We start from the raw sequence: 17787 nt of genomic DNA on the forward strand, positions 1-17787 counted from the left end.
TACATATAGTCATGGGTCCCAAGAAAGTTGCTGAAGTTCACAGAAAGAAGAGAATGCTTTCTATGGAGACAAAGATGGAGATAATAAAAAAGTATGAAGCAGGCTTGCAGTTGAGTGAGTGTGATCGCTAAGGAATACGGCCGAAATCCGTCGACGATAGGCACCATCTTTAAGCAGAAGGAGGCCATCAAAGCAGCTACACCTTCCAAGGGCGTGACTATTTTGTCCAACAAGAGGAGCCATGTGCATAATGAAATGGAAAGGCTGCTTCTTGTATGGATCGAGGACAAAGAAATTGATGGCGATACGATAACCGAGACGGCAATCTGCCAGAAGGCCAGCGCTACTTTCGGCGATTTGATTGCCCAAGCCGAAGACGACGGCAGAGAGGGGACATCAACGGCAACCCCAGAGTTCAAGGCTTCTCGTGAGTGGTTCAAAAAATTCCGTAAACGGACTGGCATACATTCGGTGGTGAAGAAATTGAAATTACGTAAAGTAAAAAAAAAAAAAAAAAAAAAAAAAAAAAAAAAAAAAAAAAAAAAAAAAAAAAAAAAAAAAAAGGACAAAAATTTTATTTTAAGTTTTTTGTAAAGTTAAGTGTTACAGTTTTGTTAATGTGTTTTGTAAAGTTTATTTTGTTTTTCTGACATTTTTTGTGTTTCGTAAAGTTAAGTGTACGTATCTGCCGTTTGTCGTCCTCCTCCTCTGCTGCCACTTTCGGAGATAGCCTCGCTCGAAAGGTAAGCTTCCACATTTTATGTTACAGTAATAATATTTCTTGTACACTATACACTTTATTTACAGGTTTTGAATTTTTATTATTAAGTTATGTATTGAATGGTCCGAATTGTTGTAGTATTTCATTGCTAATAGGTCAATTTACCTTTATTATGAAATTTACTGGGGTGTTTTTGTAGGGCTTGGAACGGATTAGCCATTTTACATGTAAAATGTGGTCCAAGATACGAAAACCTCATGATACAAAAGGTGCCTCGGAACGGATTAATTTTGTATCTCGAGGTACTACTATATAAAGCATTGGGTTTGTCTCTTACTGTTGTCTGCTTCCCCCCTTGCTAGGGAAGGAATGGATAAAAGCTTCTATCCCTAACTAGAAATAGAATGCTAACTAGAAATAGAATGGAGCTCAGTTACGTAGCATACCTGCACCGTCGTCCTGTCCGGCATGTGACAACCGCTACCCTCTGCCTGCAGGAAGAGGAAAGGAAAGGAAAGGAAAGAAAAGAGAAGGAAGAAGAGCCAGTCACAGATGACCCCGAGTAACTCACGGCCAGGATGTCTCCTTCCTTCCTCTGCACTCGACAGATCGAGTGAAGAGGTGGAGAGAGACATGTCCCCAAAAGGGGAGAGCCATACAAGGGAGCTGACAAGGAGGGAGAAAAGACGACGACGTGCCCGTCGCCAGAGGGGTTGAGGGAGAGCTTTCCTACAACACCTTGGCGGCTTTTCTTCCTCTTCTCGTACCGCTCCTACTGCTTCTCTGACCAAGAGACACAAATATCACAAGTTATTATTCTAGAGCAGTCATGCCCTTGGCACCTTGTGCAAAGGGCATGAGGATCAACACTTTCACTGGAACGGAAAGCCCCACACTTATCGCCTCCCACTCCAGGGCACACTATCCGGTTGGATGGAGGGCGCGAGGGCTTATCCGAACTGTGGGATTGCATGATTCCTCTTGCAATGCAATATCACAAAAAACAAAAATACTTACAGATTCACTATCAAACACAAAGATTCAAGCTGAAACCCAAAAAGCACATATAAAATCTCATGACATAAGCGGGCAGAGAGGTCAACACACATCTGCACCTGACAGCGGTTGAAAGCTAAGTGGAATGTTTACATTCAGTCGGGCAGGACTCCCGACCATCGGAAAAGCAGTTACTGCTGAACTACCTTATTAAATCTTACGACCAGTCCAGCTGGCGCTGAAAGTAATTGCATGTAAAGGACCGATGGTTTGTATAACGTGTCAGAAATATGATATTGTTATGATACAATAAAGTTTGTTCATACTTACCTGGCAGATATCATATAGCTGTATTTTCTGAAGTCCGACGAAAATTCAAAAACTTCCGGCACACACAGTGGTCTCGCCCAGGTTGGTTTAGTACCCATTCCCGCCGCTGGGAGGCGGGTATCAGGAAACCAGTCCCACCATTTTCTATTCATAATTTTATTTTCCACTGTCCCCTGAGGGGCATTGGTGGTGGGTATTAATTATTATATATCTGCCAGGTAAGTATGAACAAACTTTATTGTATCATAACAATATCATTTTGTTCATGAAACTTACCTGTCAGATATATATAGCTGAATCCCACCGTTGGAGGTGGGAAGGGACAGAATAGAAGGATTGGGGTTGGGAAACCAATGCATGCAGATGATTTACATCTTGGTTCCACCTGTTAGCATTGCTGGCTTCGTGGTTATTGCCACGTAAGTCTGCTTGTGCTACTAGAGTTGCCAGCGAGGTAGAGACCTATATAGCTGGTGCACTCCAGATGATCTGTCAACAGGGGCGGGCGAGACCACGACGTGACTAGACCATATTGACCATACCATGAGGGCTAAGAAGTAAAATAAATATATATATAAAAATATATATCACCACCTGACCAACCTAGCCAAAGTTAAGGTGTGTTAACTAAGGCTTAAGAGTAAGAAGTCACCGTTGTCGGCGACTCAACTACTAAATTAAGAGCTCTTCCTAACCATTTTCTACAGGATAGGATGAGTGGTACTACTTGCCCCCAAGATTGTGTCTGCAGACACGTATGGCCCTAGCGAGCAGCAGATCTCATATGCCATCTTCACATCTCGCAGGGAGTGTGAATTGAACACAGAGTTGCTTCGCTAAAACATGGTACTCAGGATGTTGCTGAGTGCCATGCTCTGTTGAAATGCTTCCGAGGCCGCGCCCTCACCTCGTGAGCATTCAAATCAAAAGATTTCAAATCTTTGTGCCAACACAATGAAGGAGCTTTTTTGAAAGAACTCCTTAACAATAAAGCCAGGGTGTTCTTCGATATGGGCAAGTCTGGTCTTTTGTTCGGAACACTGCAGATTGTCCGTACGACTTCGACTTTCTTGAGTTTTATGTAGATAAACTTGAGAGACCTGACAGGGCACAGGACTCTCTGGCTCCTGCCCAATAACTTGTGCCATCCTTGATTCCAAGCTCCTGGCCCAAGAACAAGACGGGTTTCCATTCTTAGGCCACAACGGAAGGCTTAGAGAACGCACCGCCTTGTGTTCTCTAATGCCAAAACTTCTGACGATGGCTGAAAACCTCACTAACCCTCTTTGTTGTATCTAGGGTGGTTAGAAAAGGGCCTTCCTGATCACGTGCAAGAAGTTAACAGGTAGGAGATGTTCGAATGCTTTGACATCAAGAACTTCAGACTATGTCTAAGTTCCATATTGAAAGCGTCGATCTGGACATGCACAGTCAGTCAGTCTGTACTAAAGTCAGGTGACCGACCAGTTGACCAGTCAGACGCATCAAGGACAGCAAGGCTGTACCCTGAAGACCATAAGGCAACTATTCTTTCGCTGAAGGATGAGTGTCTGGACTGCCTGGGCGATTCAAGCTAAGCAAACCTTGGGGTATGAACGCAACCCAACGTCGTTAGCGAATCAACTCCTGAGCCACTCCTGACTCGAGCTTCTGGTGCCAGGAGAAAGGAGCGAGGAGCAAAAAAGGCGATTCAGTCCCGAAGGACGAATGCCTGACAGTCCAACCTGGTCTCATGTTAAACGATCATCGGGGGTGTGTAAACGCAACCGACTTCGTCAACAAGAAACTCAGGGCTACTAAGTGTCTCCTGATCTCGCACGAGTGTCTGACTCCGAGAAAACAGGTGAGACAAAAAGTAGATGGTGAGCGAGTTTCGAGATTCCACAGAACTCAAAGATCGTGAAGGGCTTTGTTGTTTGACAGAAGCAAATCTCTAAGCCCAAAGGCCGTCAACAACATATTTGCGTATTCTTTAATAGTTGTGACTGCCAGCTTATCCCATTCTTCAAACGGAAAGGGAAGACGGCAATCTTATGCTGTCAACATCTCGATAGTCTGAACGTAGTCAGACTCAGAGCGGAGAGGTTATAGGTACCTTTCGTGTTAAAGTAGACCGACTCTCTCGGAAAAGGTCCTTGGAAGGACGTGACCTCTGTGAATCTAGGATCTTGAAGGCCAACATGGGGCGATTAGCGTCATTGTCGCTCCCTGTGATGGTATAAATCATCTTATTACATTTCCTAAGCGTTTGAAAAAGGGGAAAAGAGACTAAACATCCATCCCTGTTCAATATCATAGCGAAGAGATGTATGAAAGGACGTCCCTAAAGTCTCCATGACTCTCAACATACTTCTAAAGAAAGATTCCACTCGAAGTCAGTAGTTGCTGCCGTCGATCGAGCACGATTCGTACGGACTTTTGCAATCCTGTAACGAACCTCTAGAGGATCGTTACATTCTACGTCTGTTGTTATAATAGGCTCTTTCTCGTAAACCGAACAGGGACCGAGAGAAGATACCTCCTAAGATATGAGAGAGCTGTGGAAGATCAGAGTTGATATGGACCACTGGTTCCAAAATCTCGTTTCCAGGACTGGAGGGACGACAGAATTGCTTCCACTTCTTTCAGATTATGATCCAGGACATCTGAAACCCTCTCCAGATGTCCGGCACCTTCTTTCTATCACCTCAAGTGATACTTAACGCACCGAGAGATGTTCAGAATCATTCCTAGATCTTTAATAAAATTTCAGTTTCCCGTAGGAAAAAACTGTAGAGGTCTGAATTGCAGTCTATTCAGGGAAACAAACTTCTTTAGGAAGGAAATGGTCCCCAGCAAGCTCATCCATTCCCTCACACAGTATGTTTACTTCCCTAAAAAGGCTGCGCTTTGCCTAAGCAGGAGAGCATATAATAGTGAAATGTTGCGGTAGACTCGTAGTCCTATACCGTGCGGTAACGAGCACCGAAAGGAGTAAGAGATATCTCTGAGAACATAGTAAGGCAAAACGAATGCAATGTTTATTCATTCATGTAAGAAATCCCCTCAATCTTAGGCTAAAGTCCGTGATTGTAGGGCAGAGATACAGTTAGTCGGTCAATCCCGCAGGAGAGAGAGAGACGTAACTGCCAGCACAGAGATACGGTTAGTCAGTCAATCCCGCAGGAGAGAGAGACGTAACCTACCGCGCATGACAGCGAACGAGCTGGTACTGCCTCGTTTGGACTGGACTGGCGGAGAGGACAGTGACAGCAGCAGCTTACGATCGTCGTCTCTTAACTTTATGCCTGGGTTGCCAGCTACCTATTCTACGAAGAAATAGGTCCGTAATTTTTAGCATAAAGAGACTCTCAAGCTGGTATATTTAAGCGAAACAGAAAACGCTAAATATATAGATGCGTTTGTGTCGACATAACACTACCATACAACGGTAAAAGATAAATCGGAAACTCCTGGAAGGCTGCAGGGAGTAACGATTAAATGTCCTTAAATTAATAGACAATAGACCTCTCGGTTGCCATCCGAAGAGGTAACTACAGCAAGCGTATATGACTTGAACCAACCAGTAGTAAAATAACGCAAGGCAAAATATGATATTATATTGCAATAAAGTTTTTTCATACTTACCTGGCAGACATATATACTATAGCTGAATTCGGAAATACAGCTACATACATATCTGACAGGCAAGTTTCATAAACAAAACTCAAGAGAATTGAAGCGGACAGCTCAAGCTTCTTATGTTATTGGACATAAGCGTTCATTGACGTAGTCTACAAGTCTATTTCTTGTACGAGTCTGCGAATGATGAATGAGAGCTCTTCCGAATCTTGTCAATAAGAGCTTATCCGCTTACGCAATATAAAGTTAATGAGAAGTTTGTCAATGAGAACTAACCCATTTACGGGACAAAGAGATAATTTGTCAATGAGGGGATACCCACTTACTTGACAAAACGATAGTATATTGTCAATGGGGAAAGGGAAAATTCACTGAATTGACAAACGCAATCCAGGAAGTCGAGCATTTTTATTTTCGATTCCCGTCTCAAACGAGGAAGGGGCAAGAATCCTGTTAAGAGACGGCTTACGACAGGTAGAAACGACGATGTTCAATTCGGCAGCGTAGTCCCGACTAGGAACTAACAAAATCTATCATCTGAAAAGCCCTTTCAGATGGGCTAAAAAGCTTGCAAAATTAATCCTGGGAAGAGGAAGAAACTCTCCAACCAGCTTCCTCTCCCGTATCAAAATTTATTGGCAGTATGGCAAAGGAAGTCCTGTCTTGCGCTTTCCTCCTTTTGATGAGTGCCTTTGCAAGAATCCTACTGAACGTTGCCGAGAGTCCTGACGTGCAGGACGTCGAGCTTTTACATAACCCATAGCTGCCTTACCGCAAAGTCTTGACTGCGGTAGAGCAAAAGAGATCTTTCCTTGAGCTTTCCATAACTCCATCCAATCCTGGACTTTACGAAAAGCAATATACTGACAAAGACCTCTATAATTCACGAAACCCGTGGTCTTGCTGGGTTTCGAAAAAGAAGTTGCCTTTTCACTTTAGCTTCCTCCGAAGCACTGCTTACTTCACATTCTTCGCAGGCGATGTAGAAGGGATCACCGAAGTTAGGTAAAAAATCTTTAGGCCCAAATCAGCTTGAAGACTTCAACAGAAACGTTCAGCCAGGCGACACACCTGGCGTGCGCGTCGGCGTCCACTGACTAGCAGCGAGCACGCTCTGCGTCCACTGGCGAGCCAGCGAGCAATTCCTCGGCACGCGCCCGCTCGGCGCCACTCGGCGAGCAGCGAGAACCTCTCAGCGCGCCGCTCGCGCTCGGTATCCCAAGGCGTGAGCTCGCCTCGGCGTCTACTGGTGCGCGCTTGGCGTGCACCCCGCGCGCAGCGCCTGGCGTCCATCCGAACGTCCCGTCCAAGCCGAGCGTCAAAAAAAAAAAGCGTGCAGAAAAGCGTCACGCTCCTGACAGGCGTCAATGCAAGCGAAACTGCCTTCAGGGAAGAGCATTAGACATCTCGGAGAGAAAACCGACTGCACGAAGCAGTCTCAGGTGAAGGGTTGATCGTGTGAGAATACGCGGGGCGAGGGAACGCCTTCTTATTCTCACAGCAACAAAGCTAGGACGTCCGCGCTCAAAAGCGTCCTGCTAATATGACTTGCTTTCCCTTTTCTCGGTGGAAAGACGTACACGAGTTCAGCGACGTTCGCCTTCTTACTTCTCACTGCAACGCATGACGAGAGAGAGAGAGGACGTGAAACGTCCTCTTCTATAAAGCTTCTATTTAGAGGGCGCGAGTCCTTCCGAAAGCTCCAAACCCTGCGCAGGGAGGACGCTTTCGGAGGGACGAGAAGCAATCCTTCAGGATTCGTGCACGCACTTTTTGCAGCCTGGAGTAACCTTCAGGTCTGCCGAAGGCACGTCAGATCGGTGGGAGTTCCTCGTAACCCTCCTTCGGCTTTCGACATGCTCTCTCCCTGTTCCTGGGAGTCAAGCAGAGGTCCCGGCCTAGAGGCGAAATAAGGCCGATCTGACGCACCCTCCACTACATAAGGGGCACTGTCACTGCACTTAGCCACTTCACTTTTGCTCTCCAAAGCCAGCACTTTCGATTCTAAGTTACGAATCGATAGAGTATCAGAGAAAGGTCAATACCCTCTACAGAAACTGTTTAGGGCCCGAAGGCAACATTACAGGGTTAGGAGTAACAACTACAGAAGTAGCACTTTTCACCACAATGATAGGAGAGCGAGCACCTTAGATTCCAAGATACAGATGGAATCTATAACGTAAAGGGCATACCTCACGAGACATATTTATAGCCCGTAGGCCATACTACAGGGTTAGGCAAAATAGTCTACAGGTAGGTTAGCCTACCCTGACTTTGTTTACTGATTAATTGCGTACATATGAATCATACTTCTTCCTTACGGAATTAGACAAAGTCTCACACTCCTTACATGACAAATCTCAACAAAGAAGCAAGACACATAGCCCTCGTGCATATCGAGTGCGGAACTACCGAAGCTTTCGGTAGCCACACCCTATCTTAGCAGACAACACCCTCTGAAACTAGCCTAACTAGATTCAGATATACAAAAATGAATCATATTCAAAACAATTTAAGATAGCGTATGCCTAGCCACAAATCCAAGTCAATAAATCAAAAGACAATTAGGATATTTAGCGGCCATGAAGTTTCCAAAATCCTAAGACGGAGGTACTGAAAACAGGTGTTTCCAGCACCGGCGACAGAAAAATTATGAATAGAAAATGGGACTGGTTCCTGATACCCGCCTCCCAGCGGCGGGAATGGGTACTAACCACCTGGCCGACCACTGTGTGTGCCGGAAGTTTTTGAATTTCTGTCGGACTTCAGAAAATACAGCTATATATATATCTGACAGGTAAGTTTCATGAACAAAATGAAATTTAAGTTGATGCAACAGAAACTAATACTAGCTATGTAATTACCTAGTTAGTTACGTATATGGAATTTTAAATGTACTTATCAGCTTCATTATCATTATAATTTTGTAAAAGCTACCACTACAAATATACATTTTTAGATAAATCTCTAAAGTGAATGTTAAGTTTAAAGTACAAGTTAGTTTAGGTTGGGAATTGAATCATTGTTGGCTGTAAGATACCTAGAAAATATTCAAGTGCAGACTATAACATAGAGTCTCTGTTACTCAAAGGACACTGCTGCTTATCAGAAGGAGAGACTGCTAAAACATCTACTATTAACCCTTAATGGACTGATAGGCTCTCAGGAACAGTAATAACGGATTGATCCTGGCGAGAAGCAATATTACGCACCTTCAAATTGAAGGGATTCAGGCGGGAAAGAGGTGCCACTACCTCTATGGCCCATAAATTCACTAATGACAACTTTTACTGGCTAAAATGAGAGACTGGGCAGCTCAGGGCTTAGTTTTGGTCTTGACTTCAAGGGAGGATGTACTGCCTTCTCTGTCTCACATGACATGTTTTTGTAAATTTGTTAATAAATATACCAAGGGGTTGCTGTTGGTTTCAGTTCTTATCTTTTATGATAGTGTTAGTTATAAATGTTATTTTGAAAGAAATAGTGCAAGATTTTAGAAAAAGCATATATCCAAAAAAAAAAAGCTATTTACGTACTACATTTTTGTTCTCAACAAATTTATGTAAATATTTTACAACAAACATGGTCATAATTTGTTACTAATTTTATTTATCTATTTTGTTATTGTGTGATCTGTAATTATAATTTGACAAGATAATAAATTCATCTATTAGAATAATCATAACTTTATAAAATTTACAACTCTTGTAAACAAGGCCCCACAACAGCTGCCAATAGTCATTTTCAACTTCTCATGGAAGGTATGAAAATTTTTCTAAAATTTTTTTTCTCATACAATATGCATTTGCATATCTTCCTCTTTACATTGATATTTTTTTTTTTTTTTTTTTTTTTTGCCAACCTCAAAGTTTACCTGGTCTGGGGTGCTGCGCACTGATAAACTACCCTGCCCCCTAAGGGTTAAGCTGAGGTGCTACCGTACTAGAGGAAAACTTGTCAAATGTCCATGATGAACTGCATTGATTTCTATTAATTAGTGAAACACCAAAGCTGACTGGTCATTTTCCTGATATATGTACAATAAGGAGACTGCAACAATATAACAATCTGTCAAGTGATTCCTACCATATAACACCTCAGAATTTGAGAAAATTTTCCTGAAATTTGTGAGAAATCTAGGAGGCATATGTCTCTAATATAAGTAAGCTATACCTTTCAACTTCTGAATGCTGACACCAGTCAGATAATTATACAACTGCCACATTTTCAGCCAATCCTAATTTTTTCTTGTTTTATACAAAAACATAAATCTGATTTTTTTTTCCTTGTTCTATAAAAATATCCCAAAGATAATTTTCCTTATAATTCTGCCTTTGTACTTTCAATATAAATGAATTTTTGCATTTTTTTTTATTTTAGTTCAGCATATGAAGTAAAAATTAGGTTCATATAGGGTAAAAAAAATCATGGAAAATCCACCATCATCACGCTGGACGGGTCTTATTCACTCGATATTTAATTGGTGAAACAAGAATACAATTATCGTGTGGATGGACGGGTCTGTTCACGGATAGAAACCATCTTTCCCAGCACTCATTTGAACAATGTTAGCGTATATATGTAACGTTTATTGATCTTACTCAAGATTGCAGTTGTAATCAGCACAATAAAACAACATTTTGTTGCCTATATTAGCGAAAGTATGAAACTCATTATTCCCGGGGTCATGGTTTGAACTGAATTCATTTTTACCTTGTAATCGGTGGTTTTTATCCTTACTGCCATCACAACTGAAACTCCATAGTATTTACTTGATTGTTATTATACACATTTTGGTCTCAATTCACTCCACATTGCACTTCAACTAAGTTGCTGTTCCTGGTTCCTATGCACGCGCCACAAACTCAGTTACGAACAGCAGACGACGACACTGCAAAGTTTTATTCCTTAAATTGTTTACTTTACTCGTTATTTAGTTCAACTTTACTTTGTTATTTAAAAATGTTAATTTAATTCATGTCTATTATCCTTTTTTGCAACCAAATTACCCCGAAAAATTACAGATATTTCTAAAGCAGATACAATCCAATGTTTCCAACCTTGTCGTACATCTGGCTGCCGAAAATCATAGAGGAACAGACTACGGATAAGTGGATTATGGTTTTTTTTTTGTTTTTTTTTTGCTAGCACTTTTCATTGATATAAGTCTATATTAGTATTTTGATTTTCTTTAATAACTGTATGCCAGAAATAAATGTAACCTTTAATGTTTGCATGCTAAGAATGGCAAAATCATCGTTGCCACATTAGTGGAGCTTCACACATACGCCGATGCATTATTATACTGTTTCCATGAACTCTAGTTGTCATTGTAATGCAATAATGATAAAATTGCTTTAATATTTATGTAGATATATACTTCCAATACATAGCCTTATTTCACCAATTTCCACTTTTTGTGTATAGTCTTATACCCAGTTTGGAGGGTGAACGCATACCCAATGGCAACAGAGAGAGAGAGATAGAGAGAGAAAGGAAGGACGAGGAAGGACAAGGAAGGAAGAAGGAAAGGGGTGGCGGTGGAGGGGGGGGGGGTAGGTGGAGCTTTTAACGTGTGTTCGTATCCATTTCTAGATAATGAAGTTTTTGTCTCTTGGTACAAGGACAAGTGTCGTTATTATTTACGATTAGTGATTCACGATACCCTTATAAATTACGGCACTAGGTGTAATGCACTATAGCAAAATCTCGTTCTGATACGAGTGTTCGTTACAGAAATATTGCCAAAAAACGTGCTTGCACTGTCTCTGAAACCCACAGTAGGTGTGCTGCTTAGTTGTCAATCAAGTTTTTTGTAATCAAGTATTTCTTACAAGCTAGCTATTGTATAAATTTGTATTTTTCTCATTCAAAACATATACCCCTCAATGCTAACTTTCCTCTTTTAACGACTTTCTGGTCATTGCAAATTCGGCCCCATAATTTCTTATGGTGCGAAAACAGACAAGAGGCCCAGGGACTGAAAGCGATTATGTCACACTACGGCAGTAAAACATCTTCATATATCCAAAATGTAAATAATAAAGATTTATATGCGCATTACGATTATAACAATTACATGAATAGCTGATAACAATCTCCATGAATAACTGGTAAACTGTTCTGCAAGAAAGTTGAGCATAGCAATTATTTACAATAGGTACAAAAGTCAAGATGTCATGACATCATAATACAGGACTTAACCCTTAAACGCCGGAGCGGTAAATAAAAAAATGACTCCCGTATGCCGGAGGGGTTTGAGAGTGAGCGCATAAGCGGAAAAAATATTTTTTTCAAAAAATCACAGCGCGCTTAGTTTTCAAGATTAAGAGTTCATTTTTGGCTCCTTTTTTTTTCATTGCTTGAAGTTTAGTATGCAACCATCAGAAATGAAAAAAATTATCATTATCATATATAAATAATGTGATATATGATAGCGCAAAAACGAAATTTCATATATAATTGTATTCAAATCGCGCTGTGCGCAAAACGGTTGAAGGTAACAAGTTACTTTTTTTTCGTTGTAATGTGCACTAAATTGCGATCATTTTGATATATAACAAATTTTAAAAACGATAAAAGCAACACAGAGAAAATATTATCACAAAATAATGCATGAATTCGTAACGCGCTTACGTAAACACATATTTTTTTTTTTTCAAAAAATATTTTTTTTTTTTTTTTTTTTCACCATAATCTAAATATTGTCCTAGAGACTTCCAATATGTTTCAGAATGAAGACAAATGATTGAATATTACTATACTGTAAGAATATTAGCTTACAAATGCAGTTTTCGACCATATCTGACGAGCTAAAGTTGACCGAATGTCGAATTTTTTATATATATATTTTTTTTATATGCAATTATTTCGGAAATAAGAAAAGCTACAACTTTCAAATATTTTTCGTTTTATTCTACATGAAATTGCGCACATTTTCATATATAAAACTCTATGAAATGCCTAATATGAAACGGAGCAAATATTCCGAGAATGGGACTTACGCATTTCGGAGATTTGTGGCGGAGAATCCGCGCGCGGAGGGAAGGAAAGTTTTTTTTTAAAAAAAAAATTCACCATAAATTTAAATATTGTGCTAGAGACTTCGAATTTGTTTCACGATGAAGATAAATGACTGAATATTACTAGACTGTAAGATTTTTATCTTACAATTGCGTTTTTCGACCATTTCGGTAGAGTCAAATTTGACCGAACGTGGTTTTTTTTCTATTTATCGTGATTTATATGCAAATATTTCGAAAATGAGAATAGCTATAACCTTCAACTATTTATTGTTGTATTATACATGAAATTGCGCACATTTTCATATATAAAACGTTATGTAACGGCTATTTAAAATGGTGCAAACATTACCCACAATCGCACGTATGATTTTTTCGGAAGAGTTACCGCGCGGACGTAAAGAAAATGTTATTTTTTTCATAAATTCACCATAAATCGAAATATTGTGCTAGAGACTTCCAATTTGTTGCAAAATGAAGGTAAATGCTTGAATATTACTAGAATATAGGCGTTTTAGCTTACAATTGCGTTTTTCGACCATTTTTTCGGTAGAGTCAAATTGACCGAAGGTGAAAATTTGTCACTTATCATTTTTTATATGAAAATATTTCAAAATTGATAAAAGCTACAACCATGGGTTGTTTTTAGTTGTATTGTGCATGAAATTGCGCACATTTTCATATATAAAACTTTATGTAACGGCTAATTTAAAATGGTGCAAACATTACCACAATCGCATGTATGATTATTTTCGGAAGAGTTACCGCGCGGACGTAAGGAAAAAGTTTTTTCATAAATTCACCATAAATCGAAATATTGTGCTAGACACTTCCAATTAGTTGCAAAATTAAGTTAAATGATTGAATATTACTAAAATATAAGAGTTTTAGCTTACAATTGCGTTTTTTCGACCATTTCGGTAGAGTCAAAGTTGACCGAAGGTTGAAATTTTGGCACTTATCGTTATTATATGAAAATATCTTAAAACTGATAAAAGCTACAATCATGAGTGTTTTTTTGTTGTATTCTACATAAAAATGCGCACATTTTCATATATAATACTCTATGTAACGGCTAATTTAAAATGGTACAAAAATTATGTCAAACTGACGAAATAATTTCAGAGATGTGTCACACATACTTTTTAGTGCGGCAAGAAAGAAATTCGCGCTTGCGCGCCTGCTTAACGATTGTAAACAAAACAACACCTTGATCCGTGAACTCCCAGCATCCCCCAAGGCGCGTGATTCAAGAGTTTTCGGCTGGTAGGCCTAAAAGTATTTTTCCGCGAATTTTTAAAAAAACTTTTGTATGTCGACGTAAAATACGTCCAGTCGGCACCCGAGAGACAAAAAATGTCGACGTAAAATACGTCCAGTCGGCGTTTAAGGGTTAAAAGAACGTTCTAATTCAGAAAAATAATTAATTAAATTTGAGTCAGAATCGAGTTACTTTTTCAATAACGAATATTTTCAAGTTAATCATCATAAATATGTAAAATATTGATGTTTTACTACTTATTCAAAAAATTATCTAGTGCACGCTTTGTCGTCGTCTTCTACCAAAACCGTTGTTTACTTAAAAACGTTGTGGTAAGGGACCGCGTTCCGATTGTTGTAATGAAAGTGCCCCAGCGTCTGTGGGTACAAGTGGTGTGCAGATTTATCACAGGAAATAGGAAGTTTGTTGACACAAGCGACTCCGTAAACATCGAGATAGCGTCAATCTTCTTAAAAAAATGAAGCGAAATTAAAAATTTCAAAAGCGTTTTGGTGAGATTTGCACTGCCGTGGACACCCTTTTCACTACCCTCTGTTTAATGCTTTAAATTTGGCCCTAATTTCAAACTTTGGAGAAAATACTTACTTCGAAAAGAGAGTAGAGGTCTTTAGCTCCGTTTCTCACCAACAAGAAGTTGCGACTGATGCTCATCTCCAGTGTCAGGACGTGTTATAAGTACTTTTTCAGAGAGTGGCATGCTATGATTGTCGTTGAGTTGATCCAGGCCATGCAGTGTTTTACCCTATCCTCCCAATTTGCACTGCATTAGAAAATTTGCAAAAAGAATGAAAAAAAACTACAACTTCAACCTAACTCCCAACAATGTTATATGATAACTACAATGTTTTAAAACACCTAAGAAGGTTTAAGGTGGTTTCATAAAGATAACAAAATATCTTGAGTGTAGTTAATCATGTAAAAGCTAATTTTAATTTCCTCTTACCTTCATTAGCATTTTACTAGGAGGTAGGAATTTTTTTAAAACAAATATAAGCATTAACTAAGAACTGATGAGTAATTATTTTCCAAGCTGATATTAAAAAAACCTAAGCAGATACTATAAAGTCATGACAGCTTAAGCTATTGCTTGAAACATAGATTGTCAAAGAGAATGAACAGGCAGTCCCCAGGATTTAGAGAAAATGAAAGTAAAATGTATAATATGTATACAGTAATACTGGTCAATTAGTTCATCCTTGGTAAATTGTGTTAGTCTATTTAAGGCATATCTAAAAAAAACATACTACAGTAGAGCCTGGCTAAAATACTAACACCTTTAGTGAGAATATAAAGAAATCCTTATAACATTCACCAATCCATTAATCTCTCTAAATCCTTCCTTACTGCATTAATCCCTAAGTGGGAGTTTGATTATAGACATTGTTAATTAAAAGTTCCATTTTTTCACAAAAGGATATTTAGGTTTTTCTCTCTTGGCTTCCCTTTCAATGCAATCCTGATAGAAATATATGTAGTATAAAAGAACAATAAAAAAAACATAAGCCTTTTCATAAAATGCATTAATTTAGGATATATTTCGCTTCATTTGTAATTATAACTTGCTGGCAGGACTGAATCTTTTAAATTCATCTGAGCCTGACAGCTACCTACATTTCCAATATCCAACCTAACCGCAGGTCATCGTCTGGGTCTGGAAGGTCAGGTCAAAATAATTTGACATATTTCTTTACATATAATGGAATGAAATTAAGTCTCCAAGTTAAAATAAAGAATCAACTTTATTCCAACTGTTAATTTTAAAACAGTGGTAATTCTAAATAACAACTCTGCACGGACTGCAAGAAACATAACCGCAAATACAACATCCACTAGGGATTGGGGCACCCAATGTATTTCGCTGTGTTTAGTACTGGCCCCTGGGGGTTAATTACAGTCGACCGCCCAAAAATAACAGTAAATTCTTAATAAGCAACCTGAATACTATAGGAAACTGCAATTTCCAAAGAAATACCCGACGCGTAGTTATTATTTAGATTTACCAAAGCAATAATTACAAATTAGGAAATTTTTCCTTTATTACATTCAGTAAGCTCATAGCCTAATATATCTCCAAAACAAGGTTTAGAGAAGTTTTTTTTACTGGACTTTATATTAAATTCAGTGGCCACATTGCAAAAAAGTACTTGAATTTGCTGCCACGAGCATCAGTCAAGAGTTGTGGCCCATCCTGGCAGCACACCGAGACTCTACATTCCTCTCGAAACAAGTTTTTCCTCGTAAATTACGTAATAATGGCATAATTCAAGTGGTTTTTCGGGTCGGGAAGTGGCCGCTTTCTGAGAGAGGTGGCCGCTATGTTGCCGTTCGGTTATTTACCCTAAGCCTTTCCATTATCTTGCCCACCATCCCATTCCCTTAAAAAGGGATGTAAAACCCTAATTTGGCTAGTCATATATCAATTCACAGTCTTGGCATCTGAATCTTCATATTTAGATTAAAAAAATATCTGAGCCACAATTTTCTAGGCTAAAGGCAAAAAGATTCAGGCAACATGTTTTGGCAGTCTTTGCATAAGTTTGAATTTTAATTTTAGATTCACGTACTTTTAACTAGCCTATACGATAACTTAAACGATGAGAGCAAAACTGTGACTTGCAGTGGCAAGCCTAGCTAACCGTTGCAGCATAGATGGACCTGGTCTATACTAATAACTACCCTACCTATAAACTTAAAGTCTTAGCCGGGAAATCGCTTACACGACCGTACAGCCTAGCCTACAATATCGAGTGACTGACTGTGAAAGCCTAATCAACCTTCCAAAGGCAAACTGTTGGTCATAACAGGATGAAAGCACATCGTGAACCACTAATCTAGGAGCAACACTAGGTAGTACTACCACCCGCAGGCCTACGGTTCCACTCAAAGGACTTAGACACTAGGTACATTTCCAAAGGCCGTCATTCAAAGCGAGGCCTTTATTCAAGCAACGCTCCATCATCAACCTCCGTCAGATCCGTGCATGAACTACATCACTTCTTTGCACATTGCGAACAGAGGTCAAATAGGATCGGGTCCATTCTCCCAATAAGTAAACAGAGCGTGGTAGCGGACGGGATGGACAACGACCTTGTTGGGAAAATGAGCATGAGGCGGCCATACTTCCTCTCCTTAAAAAGCTGTTAATATCATGAAACACAGGGCCTTTCATATTGAGTCTTTCACCCACATCTGTCGAGTATTATTCAAGGGAGAAGCAGATGTGACAAAAGAAAGAAATACTGACCTAAATAAACAAAAACATGGAGGTGTGTTAGTGACGGGGTAGTGCCGGGTAGACGCGCGTGGGCCACACAAACATTGGTACAGGCCTACCAACAGTTAAATAACCACATTTTATGATAAGCTTTTTATCGCTAACTTGCAAGTTGATTGGCTTACAAAAAATTATCCGTTGCGTTTTAACTTGGCGGAATGATATGTGTATCGCGAGTAAGAAAGAATACATTGAATTGTTCTATTGATTTTGACGTGGCAATCTTGGTTTCAATGAAAATGGGAGACCCACGTTTTCTATAATCTTTCTTTTTTTGTACTGGAACTAAAATATATATTAATGGCACACGCTCTGATTCATGACGTCGCCATAGACTAACCTTTTGCTGACTCGGACTAGCACAAACTTGCATAATAGCACAATCGGGAATCTACTTCGAAAATATATACTTGTTAAAAATTGATATATTTGAACTACTTTGCACGTTCTTTGCAACTAAAGCCGTCTAACGGTTAAAGCCTCTTCTTGATCATACTTGTTACCTAGTACCTTGAATCACTTTTGACTGTTTTATTTTTTA

General features: G+C 39.5%; 1 protein-coding gene across 7 annotated transcripts in view; it reads right to left on the bottom strand.

The window, feature by feature from the left end:
* LOC135198078 (sex-lethal homolog) overlaps window positions 1-17415 on the bottom strand; it is a 299138-nt gene extending 281723 nt beyond the window's left edge. For 5 of the 7 annotated variants that reach the window (XR_010310722.1, XM_064225498.1, XM_064225501.1 and 2 more), the window contains exon 1: window positions 16877-16909. Coding sequence is in view for 4 of the 7 variants with exons in the window: in XM_064225498.1 (XP_064081568.1) it covers window positions 16877-16894 (18 nt within the window). In the remaining 3 variants the exon portion in view is untranslated. Of the gene's footprint in view, window positions 1-16876; window positions 16910-17216 lie in introns of those variants that run through there. The other 2 variants (XM_064225499.1, XM_064225502.1) reach the window with 2 other exon arrangements.
* Window positions 17416-17787: the final 372 nt, after the last annotated feature.

The sequence above is a fragment of the Macrobrachium nipponense genome, chromosome 21, assembly GCF_015104395.2.
Source record: "Macrobrachium nipponense isolate FS-2020 chromosome 21, ASM1510439v2, whole genome shotgun sequence".
In the NCBI taxonomy this organism is placed as follows: Eukaryota; Metazoa; Arthropoda; class Malacostraca; order Decapoda; family Palaemonidae; genus Macrobrachium; species Macrobrachium nipponense.